This window comes from Limulus polyphemus, unplaced genomic scaffold, assembly GCF_000517525.1.
Source record: "Limulus polyphemus unplaced genomic scaffold, Limulus_polyphemus-2.1.2 Scaffold627, whole genome shotgun sequence".
Classification (NCBI taxonomy): Eukaryota; Metazoa; Arthropoda; class Merostomata; order Xiphosura; family Limulidae; genus Limulus; species Limulus polyphemus.
The window spans coordinates 136,211-155,034 of NW_013666237.1; the positions used below are offsets into that span (position 1 = coordinate 136,211).

The 18,824-nt window shown below is 35.1% G+C and overlaps 1 protein-coding gene across 2 annotated transcripts in view; it reads left to right on the forward strand.

The window, feature by feature from the left end:
- Positions 1 to 18,824, forward strand: part of LOC106459560 (protein dead ringer homolog) — an 88,305-nt gene that overhangs the window by 46,470 nt on the left and 23,011 nt on the right. For both annotated transcript variants that reach the window (XM_022386061.1, XM_013919186.2), the window contains exon 4: positions 16,363 to 16,546. In XM_022386061.1, coding sequence (XP_022241769.1) covers positions 16,363 to 16,546 — 184 coding nt within the window. The remainder of the gene's footprint in view (positions 1 to 16,362; positions 16,547 to 18,824) is intronic.

Below are 18,824 nucleotides of genomic sequence, written 5' to 3' on the forward strand. Positions count from 1 at the left end.
ATTTCTAAATATAAATCTAATTTAAGCAAACGGCGATTTTTAAAATAAGTATATAATAATAAATCCGCCACACGTGCCAAGCTGCAGATCGAGAGGTCCAAAGTTCGAACTTCCATTATGATGCTAAAAACTCTTCCCACTTTCAGCTGTGGACACAATATAAAAGAAACAGTCAATTTCACTATGAATATCTATCTAGATGGCGTGTGCCGATGACTAATTGCCCAGCAGCTCAAAACTAGAGACAGCTATGCCTGAACCTTTAGGGTATCAGACTTAACAGCTGAGCCCATGTATCACAAAGTGCCGTTCGGGTTAAAAATATCAAATATACTATACGTGTTTGGCAAAGAAAATCGTTCAGTGTGGCAACTACCAGTTATAATTCATTGAAGACCAAAGCATTTGTGAAAAAAAATCAAACCTTCTATCATCCTTGGTATAACTCCTAGTGGATTCTTTATACAGGTGGCTTATTTAACATAATAATTTATGTTCTGACTTAAGGGTAAAACACTGCAGTTCTGCTTAAGGCTAAATACTGTGTAGATCTACCACGAGAGTAAGCACCCTTACTAACCTTTAATGAACAGAAACTGTATTTAAAGTCAAAATGTTTTGCTTATTCTTGAATATAATATTTGAAATGTTTTAAATATTTATTTCTTATGCGCTTGTTTATGTATTTATAATGACACATAAAAAAAAACACCACGCATATAATTGTCTCAGTTGCTGTTGATACGCCTGGTTATGTCTGTAGTTTTCTCACGACAAAGAAACAATTCAATTTCTGGGTTTGACTTTTTGCTGAAGTGTTGACAAGAAGCAGTTCAGTCAGGTAGAAAAGGGAAATAGTCTACAGGTGAATGGGGTCATTTTTCTTTTATAGATATTATGAGCTCTGTCAAGTGCTGCTGCTTCACTGAAGTTTACTCAATATTCTAGATCACTATTAATAATAAAAAAAAGGTAAATGGAAAAGCTGCCACTAGTTATTGTGGAAGTTTGTTCTAACTGGAAATTGCTCTACTGGGACAAAGGCTGGTATGTTTCCTGCAGCCATTCCCTTGTCCTTGTGGCGTAAAGAGAGGTTGGGGCCTACTACGAACATAATTCACTTAGTTGGTAATAGATCTTCCCCGAACTTCTATCCTACCCTCGAGTTTGCATGGAAACCGCTCACCTTGGATCCATCCTGAATTTCCCATCCTTTTTTTTTAACATTGTAATTTGAGTATTTATCAAGAAATCATTTGATGCTATGAAATGTATTTTTTCAGATTTCTAGATTAATTAGTATCATTAATCTCCGTAATGTATGTTTTTCGGATGCATTCGTATATTTTACGAGGCGTATAACAATAGAAATTCATAGCTAAGGAGTTTACTATTTCTGTTACTGTTACAGATTAATGTTGATTTTACTCGCGCCCGACAGAACTGTGAGCCGTAAACTGTACCCGTTTAATGACAAATATCTTATAAAAATAACATTGATAGCAGCTGGATAATGCATAAGAAGTAGATTCGGTTTGACGCTCTGTATTAATATTATGATTATAAAACTACTAAACGGTCAAATGCTTATAATAACAGAAATGAAGAAAATGAATGATTCGTTTTTATTTCAATATAAATATGAACCTTAGAACCTAGAACTCTTTCACTCTAAAGTTTGGTCAATTGTATTCTATTTTTATTTATGACAAATATATTAAGGCTATTTCTATCTGCTGCCATCTCAAACGGAAGTCAACCATCCTACCATCTTTCATCCACGCTAAGGAATTAACTGTCACTTTTATAACTCTCTCAGAATTCCAACTAATAGGGGAATATTTTGTATCACACGGATTCGAAACAGTCTGCCTGCCTGCTCCAAAATCCAAAGCTCTATCACAGCCCCCCCCCTCTAGTGACTCAGCGGTAAGTTTGAGTGTTTATAACGCTAAAATCCAGATTTCGTTATCCGTGTTATGCATAGTTATCTATAAACCAATGTGTAGCTTTATGCTAAACAAGAAAACAGCCAAATCTACAATAGGGTCAAACAGTTTTGTCAAATTGGCCAATGATAAAACTCCCCGATGCCGGAATAAATATTTGGACAATTGTTTTTACTGTTGAGATAAGCAGAACTACAGCGAGTCATGTGAAAACTACAGCCAGTATAAAGTTGTAGTAGAACGGCATGATCCAGAACTATATTTTGACATTGAAGGTAGCTCGATGCTATCGAACATTGATCGTTTTTGGGAGAGTATGTAACAGTCTTTTCTGTCACAAAATATTTACATACTGATACCATAAAGATGTGTTCATATTGGAGATTTAGAATATTCAAGACGAAGACATCCACCCCTTGTACTTAATGGCAGGTCCGGCATGGCCAGGTGGTTAGGGCGCTGGACTCGCAACCTGAGGGTCGGGAGTTCGAATCTCCGTCCCACCAAACATGCTCGCCCTTCAACCGTGGGGCGTTATAATGTGATGGTCAATCACACTATTAGTTGGTACAAGTATAGCCTAAATGTTGATGGTGGGTGATGATGACTAGTTGCCTTCCCTCACTGCTAAATTAGGGACAGCTAGCGCAGATAGCCTTCGTGTAGCTTTCGAAACAAACCAAACAAATGAACTTAACGCATTAGTAAACAAAAGAATATAGACCAATTAGAAATAGACTTGCCATAAGTCGTTCCAATCCGTGGCAAGCAAAGTGCGGCGTCTCGTAATATGTGAGAATCCACAAGTACAAAGATCCGTGCCAAAAGCCGTGCTTCAATTTGCACCAGGCAACAGCACACGACATAATTAAGAAATATCTCCTGGTAAAGTGACACAAGTCCCGTTTACACGAATCGCTTCCATGACACGTCCATTTAACCATAGCATATCTCAAAAAGCTGGAGAATGAAACGAGTAGTTAAGTTATTCCATATAAAAACAAACTGATCGAGTAGCCGCACGCAGCACCAATGGATTTCTGTACAATCGGAAATGACAGCCTTGCCACGGAGTCTTTTACAATGGAAACTACGAGGCAGGGCTATTGTCAAGATACACGGTCATTAGATAGAGAGGTACTGGGCGTAGCGACATGGACTGTAATAACGTGATGAGTTGTAAAGTATAACGTACTCAACCCTCTGTACAATTATAATTTGATAAATTGATTCTACTTTACCTACTTCATAGTTTCGTAACAATTATATTAGAAAAATATGTTCGTCGCTATGTGAAATAAATAGATGTGGGTGACATGAACCGTTCCAGGTATAACATGTTAAGCCTAATTATTGCCGCTTATGGTGGGCTAAACTGATGTTATACAAGTATAAAATTCAAAAGCATTTATGAACGATGGTTGGAGGAATAGGTAGAACTGCAACCTAGCTGACTGCTTATCTTTTAAAGTTCTTATAGCATTTTCAATATCCAAAATATTCAATACCGTTTTTGTTTTTTGATGAAGCCTTATGTAGAGTTAATTCGTTTTTGCTAGCTCTAGCTTCCAGTTAGACAACGCTTTGTATAAGTGTGTATTAAACGTGACTACCACAGAAGTATGAACTTAGTTAAAGTTTATGGCTACTATCATCTTAAGTTACTGTGTGTTTACTGATTCGTTAAGTTCCAGAAGAGTACTGCTTACTAAAACTTTTGATTACTTTTAAACAATTTTTCTGAGTGAACTTATGTTTTTCCGAAGAGATTGTTGTTAACTGTGAACCTTTTGAGAAGGATAATTATTAAGACTAGCACATAGTTGCTAAAATAACAAATTAATAAACAACCAGCTTTCGATTAATTAATAGACGAAACAGTTTGTGTTGTTGCTCATAGGTAAGCGAGAAAGATTTTGTAAAGTTTCTAAGATTCTAACTGTATTAGTAGCACGTTTTCCTTACCCCATCTCCACTCCCCTTACTCGTGCTCAAGCTGAAAACGTGTGTTCCTATACGAAGTCGTTCTTTCTGAACTCAAAATAGTAACTGAATTAATGGGAGTTTTCGTCTAGATGGGGACTGAAATCGAGCTTATAAATCCGTGCACGTGGAAACGGCGCCGATACTTTGTTATCGTTCCCATTTCCACGTACTTAGATGCCTCCTGCGTGTTTAATGCTTTAACTGAGACTTCTATATTTATCCTCTTTCCCCAATGTTTCAGGGACAAAAATAAGGGATGGTCGTTTGATCTGGACTGACCTTAACTCAAGGGAAACACGTATAGTAAACAGTTTTACTCACTTCACAGGAAGTTGCCAGAGAATATAATATTTCCCTATCAACCATACACAAGGAACCTACTGGTTATACATTTTTTTCCCGAAATGATTCACCTTATTCGGTTATTTAAGTCAGCTTTGGATAATTCTCACGCTATACCGACTTCTGTATTTCACGTCAAAAAGATCTATGTAATATGATTATTTATTGCACATAAAAATGGATATAATTGGTTTCTAACGAATTTATGATTCATTTTATAATTACATGCAAAATTCTAGTTCGTCGTGATATTACCCGACGACCGTCCTGCTGTTTTTTTTTAAATCTGGTAGTACATTATTCTTCGCTAGAAACCTGGTTTCGATGCCCCTGGAGGGCAGAGCTCAGATAGCCCATTGGGTAGCTTTGTGCTTAACTACAAAACAAACAAACGTTATTTTTCCCTGGATTTTAATTATTTTTGGACCACTACTCCATTGGAACGTATGTCTGGGATATAAGGAGGGCACAGTAGTTAAAATTATATACAACATCAGGCCTTTCACAGAGGAATCATTGCCATTTTCACAGTAGTTAAAATTATATACAACATCTGGATCAGGCCTTTCATGGAGGAATCATTGCCATGTTCACAGTAGTTAAAATTATATACAACATCTAGATCAGGCCTTTCATGAGGAATCATTGCCATTTTCACAGTAGTTAAAATTATATACAACATTTGGATCAGGCCTTTCGTAGAGGAATCATTACCATTTGCACACATATATTGGTTTATTATCCAAATAAAACAATAGTCTAGCTTTGAGTAAGGAGACTAGTGCAGCTTATTCATATTTTGACCTATTTTCTCACACACAACATTGGTCAATCTTTGGATAAAAATGAGTCAGTAGTGTCTTTTTACGTGTTTGACTCATTATCTATTTAAAAAGCAGTGGAGCTTTGGGTTTGTAAGACTCAATGCTGCCTATTCATATGTTTGACTTATCACCCACACAAACAATAGTAGGGGTTTCAATCTGGAAATTCGGTGCTGCCTGTTCACGTGTTTGACTTATCTATCATCCACACAAACAATTGTCGAATTTTGAATGCCAGTCTGACTGTTCGTGTGTTTGAGTTATTATCCACAACAGTGCCATCTATTCACGAATATTGTAACATTTACAGACGTTAATCAGATCTTGAACAGAGCACTTTCTACCAACCAGTTATTGTTGGTACCCAGTAAATTTGGACAGTGCTGTAGAATTATTTGTTGTGTTGCTACTAATATTAATTGATCTTCTGGTGCATCTTATTCTGTCAGCTGTTGATGTTATTACCTATATCAGCAACAGCTTAGTGTACAGTATGATACCTGGTGTCGTCTTTTAACTGTTTCTTGTCGGTAACTGGTAGTACAAATTGTTCATGACATGTTCTATTATAGAGTATAACAATATTTTTGGGATCAAGGAATCGGTTTCATGGGTATTATGTGCAATAAATAACTTGCTGGCGGTTTAACTTATTATAGCTTAGTTCATTGTTTTAGGGCTTTTACTAAAGGAAATGTGGGATGAGATCGGTATCTCTTTATTGTCGTCTAGTTCCCCAAAATAAGGACATAAGGAAGCACAAGAAGGTAATGCAGCTACTGAATGCTTCCTCTTGCAGTTTCCTGGTAGTACTTGGTTTTTCAAATAAAAGTGTGACCCAAGTTTATTAGTATTAAGTAATATATGACAGCCCATCCTTTTCGGTATTGAGTGTGTGCTGTTCTTCCTGCTTGAATTTATGATTAAGGAAACAGCATGCGAAAGTAAACCAATCATGAAAGCATATTCGTAACTTCTATAGAGACGACGCCAAATACAAATATTGTCATCTTTTATATATAACATGCGTGTGTATGTGTCTCTCTATATATATATACATATGTAATGTATAGAATGAAATACCGTTAGTTTTGTTGTTAGATGTGGCCTATTGGCTAGTATGCTCGGAATGCGGATTCAAAGATTAATGGTTCGCGTCTCATTACCGAAGAACGAAGAAACACTTTGGGACTGTGAGTGCGCTATAAAAGTGACGGTCAAATTTCACTATTCAGCCAGATAAGAGAAGCCCCAGAGTTGCCGCTGAGTGATTTGACTAGCTGTTGTTCCTCTAGTCTGTCAGTTCAAAATTAGCATCAGCTTTGTGCAAACATTCTAGAGGCAAAAATTTCATTTTTAACGAAACATGACTTCAAGAGTTAAATACCAATTATGCAAGCTTAGCTACTGATAAAAATCGTGTAAGATGACTTATTAGAAAGTAACGCATACATAAATATGTATATATTGTTTGTTCCCTTATTCACTAATAATTTTCAAGAAAGTATTGTTTGTTTGTTTTTTAATTATGCACAAAGCTACACAAGGGCTATCTGTGCTCTGCCCACCACGGGTATCGAAACCCGGTTTCTAGCGTTGTAAGTCCGCAGACATACCACTGTGCCACTGGGGGGCTTCAGGAAAGTAAGTTAATACTTACGCTATGTAATTACTGGCGGCACATTAATCCACTTATTTGCACAAGTTTGTATGCAACTGTAACAATAATACATCTAAAACCATTTCATATTGATTCAAGTTTTTAAGCACTGTGAATTATGAACCTTGAAATGATTTCACAAAGAAATAGTGAGAGGTTTATAGAAAGTTTTTCTTTCACGTATTGCACTAGTTGATTTTCCCAGTGATGCGATAAAACTGATGTTGTCTCAAGACTAAGTTTTATATTCTGAAAAGTTTTAATTTTCTTTATAATGGCTATCATACATAAAATTGAGTAATACAAATGGTAAATGCCTATTCATCCCATCCATCCCCCATTGGTTCAATGGTAAGTTCCTGAACTTCCAGTAATAAAATCCGAGGTTGATTCCTCGTGGTGGATAGAGCCCATTGTGTAACTTTGCGCCAAACAAAAACATATTTGTCATATTTATTTTTGATTAAGAACAATTTGTTCATGGATAACACAGCTCTCTCAACTAATAGCAATTAATAACCAAAGCCTAGTGATTAGTTGAAAATCACTGACAATTATGGTACAACTTCCAAAACTGACCGAAAGAGGTGTAATGTTGAAAACACAATAACATAGTTATTGATTCACCAATACCCAGCAAGAATTATGCCATTTCTAGAACCGCTAATCTTCCAAACCTTAGCTGTCTTAAAGCTATTATTGATTTAACTTTAATTACGCTTAAATCCTTAAACAACTACAACAGTGACAAAAAAATCACTGACTCCGCAGACAATGTGCTGTCGACTGTTGCGTTATAATATCACATCCTTCGCATTTACAAATGGACAAATTTACAAATCTTCTTAATATTGAGAGTCCAATGCAATTTCATTTGCATTAACTAGCAAAGGATAAAATTTTGATATTTGTTAATTTTTACAATCTAAAAGATACCTGATGCGACACGTGGGCTAAAAGGCCACTTTAGAGACCCCGAGGTTCAGATATAACTACCCCTAATTTTGAACTGCTGACTAGAGTGAAGGCAACCAGTTATTAATTTGTTTGTTCGAAGAAAAGCACAAAGCAACACAATGGGTTATCTGTGCTCTGCTCACTACGGGTATCGAAACCCGGATTCTAGTGTTGTAAGTCCGCAGACATACCGCTGTGCCAGTGGGAGGCCAAGTTATTAGTACTAACCACCTACACGACTACGCCTAACCAAGTACCATGATTGACTGATATAGCTGATCTACGAAGCATGTTGTGGGGCACATCATGACTTGAATCTTCGACCTTTCTGGTCGTCAGCTTAGCACTTTAACCACAAGGCCACTAGGTATGGATACGAAAAATTTTAAATACACAATAGCAGCATAATCAAAACCAGACATACAAAGATTCTTTTTGCTAAATCTTAAGTAATTGATAGGTAAAGGTCAATGTATTTTTGTTTTATTAGCAACACTCATAAATGATATTCAGTCTTATTTCAAAACTAAAAAAAATAAATAAAATGATTTGTTATTTTCTTATAAATTTAATTTTCCTTATATTAATGTGGAAACGTTAATACGAAAAAAAAAACAACGAAAAACTTTTGTATAGATTTTGGTACAGGTATAATCTCGTTTTAGATATTTCTGACAAAGAAAAAGGTGGGTTAGATAAGGATTCCTAAAGTGTAATTGTCCTATACCAATAGAATGGCTGAAACCAGACAAGTATTTGATACCATGCAGAATAAGACTGTCATCTTCTATATATGGTTTGCAGCTGGTGAGGTGACTCGTTGTATAAACATAGAAAGGAAATGAATTCATTAAAGAAACCGTATATGAAGCAGTGTTTAATCTCGGGAATCCTAGCGAGCAACCCTACAGCTGCTGTGATTGATAGAGACTGGCTGGTTGATGTATATAGATTTACTGCTAATTTACTTTCTAATTAAATGTAACTGTTGTAAGGTTTCAAACTAAGTCTTAACTGCTGGTTGTCGTAGACCTGGGATTAAAAGACTTCCGCTATAAACACGTGCTGTATTGTATATTCAGTGTACATAAGTATATTATAAATTTTCATAAACTGTACCTATACCGAGGGATTTGCTGTCTGACGTGTTTATATCAAACCTTAGAACTACCCACCTCGCTGTTTGAAATATAATTATACATTTTATAAACACTTTTCTTGGCAATGATACAGACTTAAGCAAGACGATGAATAGTGAACACAACAGATGGCGCTGTCTACTACTAGGTCACCTGAGGTGAACGACCTTTTGTTTAGTAATTTATTTACTTCTGTTGCTTGAATAAAACATATATATTTAACCACATATATATATCATATATATTTTTCCTACGTTTTATTTTGTGAATGATGATATTTGACCTTCAGGGAAAACTTACTATAACTATAAACATGAAATGTATATATTAAACTACAATTTTATACGGCAAATATAAACTAACATCCTCAATGCTTTCCTTATATAAGCCCCACCCCCTAAACAAAATAAGTATGGTAACTAAAAAAACTTATCCAAACGCCGAATATTTTGTAACTGTATCTAAAACCAATACATACTTAAAGAACAAGAACCTTTAAAAGATAAAACTTCAAACTTTGTGTACGCGACATGTTCAAATGGAGAAGATTGTAAAAGTTCCCGCTGTACTTTTGGGCCAAGTCCATCTTTCACAAGATGCTGCCATAATGACTGTACGGAGGTTTCATATGCCGCGTAATAAGAACCGTATCAAATTTCTATTATATATATTTGTACAATAACTTACATTTTCAAGATAATCGTGTATCAATTAAATTTAAATTATTGACTGAAGTTAAGAAAAGCTAAATATCCTACTTGAAAGAAGTCTGTATATACTAGCTAGTATTAAACTGGAAGGCTTATCCAAAGAAACTGATGTGTCACAGTCAATCAAGTACTCATCAGAATAATATATTTGTCTAACTTTTAAATCCATCAGGCTGAACTCTAATGTATTTAAAATTATAATTATCATTATTAAGATCTATCGCGAGGCTTCTGTTATTTTGTTTTTGTTGTTGCCATAGAAATAAACAGACGAACTTTATGCTTGCGCCCTCTTCTTCACGTTCTAGTTTTTATGTAACATTTTAGTACTATCAGTTTGCTTTCAAACGGAAGGCTTCTTTCTTCTTTTTTCTCCACGAGCGCGTACTTTCTGTATGCAAATGAAAGAGATCAACATAGGCGTGGGCTTTCGTAGAGTTTTAAATTCCTTAGGTAACACTGTTACACTGTGGTCAGATAGAAAAAAAATCGGGCCTTTGAACAGTTGAGAATGTTACCGGTTTGTACTCATGTTTCCTTAACAAAATCTCACATTCCAAACTTAAGTAGGTGTGAGATTTTCGAAATGAAGGTGGATTATGTGGGGTGGGTAATCTGACTCCTGTACTAGGTAAATCAAGCCAGATTCTCGTGCAGTAAAAGAGATACAGGATGGGAGAGAATTCTCAGCGGCACTTGTTTTTTATCAATAGACACTTCTTTGACGGTACGTCACTCGTCTTGGGTCTGATGTAAGCTCGGCATGAATTATTGGTGGTAGCTTATCTGAGCTATTGTCCACACACCTGGTGACACGAGATGCAACATTTTCCCCTTTTAGGCCTTTAACCCTCATCATCACCACACTATCAAACTTGCTGTATGTTGATTCTTATGTTATTCTAAGTAAATATATATAGATAGAGCGATGGATGGATATAGATAGATAGATGGATAAATATAGTTAAAAGTCTATATAAATGGATAGAAAAACAAACGATTCAAGGAATATTTGTGCACTTTATGCTTATGTATCAAACAGTCTCATATGTTCAAAATCGTTATGTTTTTTTAAATTAAAAAAAAATGGACATCTGCTTTCCTGACAAGCCCTAAACAACCGTTTTATTGATTCATTACACAGAGAGAACAAAAGAATCCATTGAGGTGTTTCATGGGAAATATTTATAGACCAGACACATGTTTTTATATAAATATTCAGTATCATTGGTTTATTCACAAGTTGTCTAACGATGTTGAATATAAGGGCGGATGTGAAACACCGTAGTGCAGAGTTAGGTTCTGTTAAACACGTGGAAAGAAATCAAAACACCTGGCCTGTTTGAAATCTCATTGGAAAATAAATAAGCCAGGACGGTCCCTAAACGAATTAAGATATTTCTAGATCTTTAGTAAACCAATTATACACTTTCCACACGTGTATAGAACATATAATAATACTGATGCGGTATATTGAACGACTCTTTGTAAAGCATATTGTAGTAACGACTGTAATATATAGAGCAGCCCAGTTTTTATGCAAATGATAGCACTGATTGTAAGAATATTGAGTGGCCCTGTTATAAACCGTATGGTAGCACTGATGGTGAGAATACTGAGTGACTCTACTATAAACCGTACGATAGCACTTATTGTAAGAATACTGAGTGGCCCTGTTCTAAACCGTATGGTAGCACTGATGGTAAGAACAGTGAGTGACTCTGTTATAAACCGTATGGTAGCACTGATGGTAAGAACACTAAGTGACCCTGTTATAAACCGTACGATAACACTTATTGTAAGAATTTCTGAATGTCTCTGTTTTAAACAGTATGATAGCACTTATTGTAAGAATACTGAGTGGCCCTGTTATAAACCGTACGATAGCACTTATTGTAAGAATACTGAGTGGCCCTACTATAAACCGTACGATAGCACTTATTGTAAGAATACTGAGTGGCCCTACTATAAACCGTACGATAGCACGGTTGTAAGAATACTGAATGGCCCTATTTTAAACCTTACGATAGCTCTTATTGTAAGAATATTGAGTGGCCCTGTTATAAATCGCACGATAGCACAGATTGTAAGAATACTGAGTGCTTCTGTTACAAACCGTATGATAACACTGATTGCAGGTGCATTGGGCGTTCTGCTCTAAAGCATACTAAAACATTGAGTATGGGTATATTAAACGGCCCTGTTAATTAGTTTTATTTGTTGTCAAGCAAAAATACACAATTGGCTAGCTGTACTATAACCAACGTGGGTATCTAAACCCGATATTTAGGGTTTTTCGTGAATCATTGACAAAATCTTATTTGAACGTGTATTTCACTAACAAGAATTTCATATTCCAAGCTTATGCTAGAATAATAGAGGTACTAGTTTATGTCCTTCTAGTCAATAATTTATTAAGAATTCTTATCTGTGTCGAATTGGCTTGTTGAAGACTTTAAGGATGAACACCGAGTGACACTTCTGAGATCTAATATCGACGAACTCTTTATTTAATTTCCTTAATATATAAGAATTTATGTCTTACATAATTTTATTCGTGGTTACGATTGCCATATTAACGATAAGATGTATTTCACTGACACTTGAATAAGATGTATTTCATTGACACTTGATTATTTATAAGGATTTCATTTGACAGAAGTCGATAACCTCGATGCTTTAATAATCTTAAAGTCATAAATACAAACAAATATGTAGCTCTAACGACAATCCTGTCCCTTGTGGACTACCACCCATCCCAGTAGTAAATACTTTATAATACTAAGGTCATATCATTAATTCGTTTAAGAATATTTAAATATAAGGTGGTCAAAATACGTTTTTCGTAAAGTTTGAAACGAGGATGTGGCATTTCTATTGATCTACACACTTTTTAGCATGGACTCGTTTGCCCAAGAGTTGTGTGTGTGTGTGTTTTCTTATAGCAAAGCCACATCGGACTATCTGCTCTGTCCACCGAAGGGGAATCGAACCCCTGATTTTAGCATTGTAAATCTGAAGACTTACCGTTGTCTCACCGGGGGAATCAAGAATTTTTCGGCCACCTACCATGTAAAAGTTTTTTTTTTTAGAAACGCGTAAGGCATCGAAATAAATTTCAAACTGAAAGTAAAATAAAAAGTGATTTAAGTAAATTTATTATTTATTTCTTATATAGTGCTGTTTTCTACAAGTGTTTTCATTGTGAACAGACACTGTTCAATTAAACATAAATGTATCAGTTTCTGGTAGGGTCGTGCTTCTTATTAAAGTGTTATTTCAGTCAGTATTATTAAAAATAAAAACATGCGATAGTTAAATAAATTACTTTGAACGATTAAAAGTTTTGAATACTGTTTTCATATTTCGTAATAATAATTAAGTTACGCAATATTCCACATTTAATGTTGAGCTATTGGATAATTCATTTACAACTTATATAGTTGTTTAAAAAAAAAGTGCCAGTGTCTAATCGGTTTAAAAATAGTAACTCAAGAACGGCTTAAATAATATGATTTTGTACACACTATTACAGAAATATTGAATATAATTTTAGAATATTACGACTTCTGACTTAAATTTGGATAAAAGAGGGATGTTATTACTTGAGTATGATTTATCATGGATAATTTTTAATAAGATCATATACATCCGTTAACCAAAAAAAAAAAAAAAACCTTATGATCCAACACTGCAAGCTTAAGGTTATCTTGTACAGTTTTTATTGACTAAAAGAGAACTTTGATAAAAGATGGCTGGCTCCAAATGTTGTCAACCTAAAGTCAAATACACGAACCTTGTGTATCAGATCAGGTGCATCAACTGTATAAAGTTTGCTGGCTTTTTACAGTTACTATTTTATTACTGGCAAGTCTGCCAGTTAATGGCTAAGTCTCTCAATTCCACGGGAAAAGGCAATTTATTGGAGAAGAAACCTTTGTCGGAAGAACAAGCCACCGCACGGAGCTTAAGAAAAAAAAATGGCTTAAATTTATTTTTGCGTTCGCCCCCGTGACAGCGCCTCCTCGGCTGGACTCAGGAAAGCTTTTTCGTGATCTTGAGGAAATTCAGTGCGGAGAAAGCGCTAGCTCTTCAAAGCGGGTTATTTATAGTTTTTGTGGCATTTAATTACGGACTGCACTGGCACATTTTGAAAAGTCTTTCTTTTGGACCTTGAGACAGCGCTAAGAAGAGTACGGTACGTTCAAACTGTCTCTCATTTTCTCGCGGCAAACGATACACCATCTGGCTTAAAACTATAAAACTTCTTGTCCTGATAGAATGATAAATTAAGGAAAATAGAAACTCGACTTTCTCTCCTTCAAACCGTGTACGACGTCTAAGAAAGCAGCAGATTTTATTTCAAGCAAGAGGAAACAACGATTTTGTAGGGCGGGATTTCTCTCTCTAACGGCTGACAATACTGGTAAACAAACCTCGCTCCATTTCCCGACCTCTCCAAGTTCTGAAAATAGCACGAATCGAAAGATTCTAACTTAAAATAGTTTTATCTCCGGATAATATTCGACTCCTTTTCTCTGTTTTCTATTTTGCGTTACGAAATAAACCAATGTAAGTAATTTTTCTTAACGTATGATGGGTCCCCCAGTGGCACAGCGGTATGTCTGCGGACTTACAACGCTAGAAACCGGGTTTCGATACCCGTGGTGGGCAGAGCACAGATAACCCTTGTGTAGCTTTGTGCATAATTAAAAACAAACAAACTTAACGTTTGAAGTGGAATGAGACCCACGATTTCGAATTAATGACATATGCTTAATTTTAGTATTAGTGAGAGAATTAAAAACTTAATATAATTTCAGTTAATAAAATAATTGCAATTTTGTAATGTTTTCACGTGATGGAGCATCTTTTAATAGCAGTCACAATATATAAAGAAATAAAACTCTTAAAGGTGAATTAAAAACTTAAGATCATTTTATTTATTAGTTTATTCATTAATTTCTCATAATAACTTGGGGTTTCTACTCGGTCATTTAGGTATTTTGCTTCGTGACAATAACCCGTTGATTATCGTATTTAGATATAGTTTCCCAAAGACATGATTTATTGAAGTTAAAGCACAACTTACAAGAGTTTATTTTGTAGGAAACATTCCGCTGGATAGTACCTTTAATTTGCTATGGAATTGAGAAAAACTTACTGTTTTATACAGAAAACATTTCTATAACTTGTATAATGTAAAAAACGTGTTTACGTACATTTCAGATCCTTCATGGGTATTTACTTGTAGCCCTGTCGGTGTGGCAATGAACACATGATCACCACTAAATGACCCTGTTTGGCCTGAATGAATTAACTTACCGTGTGGTGACCAGGTTTATCCAGTTTTTGTGTGCTTTTATTAGTTTGTCACGTGCCTGTCAAAATGATTAAGGTTAATGTGTTGTTTTTCTAAGTTCACGTGGTCGTTATTTGAAATAAATAGTAAGCTGACAACTAAGTACAGGTACTTAGCTTTAATAGTCTTTGTTTCCACTGTTACTTTGTAAGCAGGTTGGGCATGAACAGAATGTTTATTTTTATTGCAAAATGGGGTATCTTTCGAGTTTCAATATTCTATAAAATGAACAAGAAATAACAGGACTAATTATTTACGGCTTTAAATGACACGAGATATGCAGCCTCATAATTTTTTTTTCTTTGTTAACTTGGATAGAATCGTAAATAATTCGCGCATAAACACGTGTTTTCAAAGCCTTATCAAAATGATTCTCGAACGTGATGAGTACCACGTGACAAATCAGGTTATTCGCGCTCCTAACGCATATCTTTCTTCACATCTATTCGACCTTTATCCAACAATCAGAATGACAGTACGATTTCACAGATTATAGGTTACATTTGACAGATATATGTCTCTTCTCTAAGAACTTTGTTATTGACCTTAGCAGATCTCGTTGAAGCTTCTTTAAAACTCTAACTTTGCAATCAAATCTGTGAGCTGTAAAGTTATAAATATAAACTTCTCGGTCGTTTCACACTCAAATATCGAGAGCTTCTATTACTGATAACTCTCATTTTAAATAATATTTCGCAGGCTGTTCAATGAATGTTTTAATTTTCTTTAATACACAAGGTCTATTTAATTCTGAGGTCTTCTTCATTGTTTGCACTAAATACAATTTCAAAGTTCATTTTCTAGGTATAAATTCCTATAAATTTTTCATGGAATTGAGAAAATTATAGTTTTATAGTTGTATAGTGTGAGAAACTTGTGTATTAGAAATTTACAACCTTCATTGAACAACAACCTCGCAGTCTGTGAAACACTATTAAAAATGTGAGTTATCTGAAATTTTAAGTTGAAATGTTGTGCTTTTACATTGCTAGGGAACCCCTTTAAAAAATCTGGACTGACTGTATCCTTTTAAGAATCTGGATTGACTGTGAGCAATTAACGCATTCCAGTTTTGTAATATATGCACATGAAGGTTTTGATCAAATAACATTTTTTTTTTGTTTGTCAACAAATGAGCACAAAGAAAGTTTTACTTCTTCGTATTATTATTATGGGCTACGTCTGCTACATATAAACGTTGTTTTGGTCTATGTTATTACATTGTTTACACAATAATGCCGTTGTACGTTGTCAGTTTTACAAATGTTTAGGGTAATTTTAATACCTCACAAAACGTGTTGGATCATTTGACGATGCGGATCAAAGGTAAATGCAAAACACTTTGGGCTCAGATAGATTACAGCTGTAACAGTTATATATTTCAAAATTGATTTTCAATACTCCAATTGATTCAGGTTTCGTGGATTTTACAGGAACGCCAGTGAACAGGATCCCTATCATGGCCAAACAGGTGCTGGATATTTACGAACTCTACCGTCTGGTTGTGGCGCGAGGAGGTCTGGTGGAAGTTATTAACAAGAAAATCTGGAGAGAAATCACCAAAGGTCTTAATCTTCCGTCCTCTATTACCAGTGCAGCCTTTACACTAAGGACACAGTAAGTTTTTTCTTCTTTTTTGTCTCTGAAGACAGGAATTTGAAAACCGTCACTAAAACAAGTCGAGACACTTGTTTAAAAAGAATCGAAACCATACAGCAATAATAATTTTGAAATACGTACTTTATTCGATTTCATGTAGAGGATTGGAACTGTAAACGTAGAAGCATAGAAGGTTTTTAATGTCATTGGCATTGGTATGTTGCGAGACTAGACAACTTATTGTGCCAGTAGGTATCGGTCATTTTGATATCTTTAAAGTCGCAAGTCTTTTTATCCACACGTTAATGTTCAGGTTAGCTTTTAAATTTAAGCCAGCCTTGTATGAGGCTTGCTGTTTGTAAAAATTATTCTTTATGTGAAATTTGTTTCGTTTATTTATTTCTAGATGGCGCCAGCTAACAATAAGACAAGCCTCTCTAAATTGTATGGATTCATTTCTTTAGTCATATCGGACATGGCTTCCTACAAGTTAGCAGATATTACACTGACTTATATATGTATGTTTAGATTATTTGAGTTAACTTCATTAAATATGATATTTTAAGGGTCATGGGAAAAGATGCACGATAGCAAGTATGCTAAAATTCGAGGTTTGATCCCTGAAGTGGGTACAGCACAGATAGTCCATTTTGCAGCTCTGTGATTAACCACTCTTTTAAAAAAAATTTTGCCCACGTATTTTGTTTTCTACCTCCAAATTATAATCCCAGTTATCTTTGGTGCCACAGAAAAAATCCCGAAATCCTCGATGTTTATTTTGTACATATTTGTATCTTTCTCATGAAAATTGCCAAATACAATACACCAAAACTCCGACATGAATGTTCCTACCATTTATGTCATAAAAAGCAACGATTATAAAACACTCCCAATAACTTAACTGTTTTTATGTATGAGAGTTGCCTTTATAAGAATTTCAAGTTTGTTTTTTTTTAAGAAAAATTTACTTGGCACTGAGAAACCAAGGTATCATGATAAAGCTATACAACCTAAAGTATAACGACAGCACACACAAACACACGTTTATTAACGAGGCCGTCTTCATGTGTTCATGGCACAATACCGAGTAGGATTTATAAAGATCAGTAGGTACCACAGACCAAGATACCACGAGGAAAAACTTTACGAACCTTTAACAATAAACAATAATGGTCAGTGGATACAGCACTGCCGGGACATTTCAGCTCACCTACTCATGTCTAATCAAATTTGTATAATATACTGAACAGTAAAAGTTCACTGGATGTCTCCGTGTGAAATACTGGGGTGTCCATCTAAACGTAGTCAGTCTCTTTTGAGTGAGTCCATGCGAACTTTGAAAAGTATTAAAATGAACCCACACATTAGGCATTAAATTAATCACACGTGATTTTAATACTTTATACAAGTACATTTAATCTATACAAAGAGTTCCATGGTGCTAGATTTCACAGACGGGCTTCAGCCAATAAGAAGCTCATCACAACCGTGAATAGAAAACGCCGATTCTTACGGGGCCTTGATCGTTGAAATTAGGTTTAAGAACAACAGAGAAATAATGTATTACGATAACTCCTGCTACTACGGGTTTGGGTTTGACATAATGCTTTGAATATGGCTATGTCATTTCAACTATTGTGAATTAGTAAAATAATTATGTTTTCATGATGATAAACGGTTGATTACGGGTCCTAACAGTCTAGGAATTCTCTGGACGAGAAAGTAAGGTTACTTGAAACGTCGTCACCCAGTCCAGAGAATTCGGTGCTTCTCGGGCTATTATTCCATAACCTACATTTTCTCGTGATATGGAACTATGTTAGGTGATATAGATAATGATATAGTTTAAGAACCCATGAATTCCATGTCGTATTGTTACAATATATATAATACTATACAAATAACGCCCCAAACCTCACTTATCCATCAGAGATCTCCAATTTAAATCCCAAGACGTTTTATAACGTATTTCAAGGGCAAAGACAAGCCTCGAAATGTCATTGTTGTTGTTGATTCTTTATAAGAGGACTGAATGACAAAGGAAAGTTAAGTCCTTATTGAAGAAAATTACCTAGCGGTGAAATACGACATCTCTGTTATCAGCGGGTGCTGTCCCCGCTATTTTTGGTAATATACTGAATATATATATATATATCTAGAGAGAGAGAGAGAGGGTGTATATATCGCATGCCTTCTGACATATTGATCACTCTATCAGTGTTTTCTGCCACCATGCTTATTAAATTACGGTTAATTTAAAGCTTGGAATAAATAAAGTAATAATAAGAATGATTCT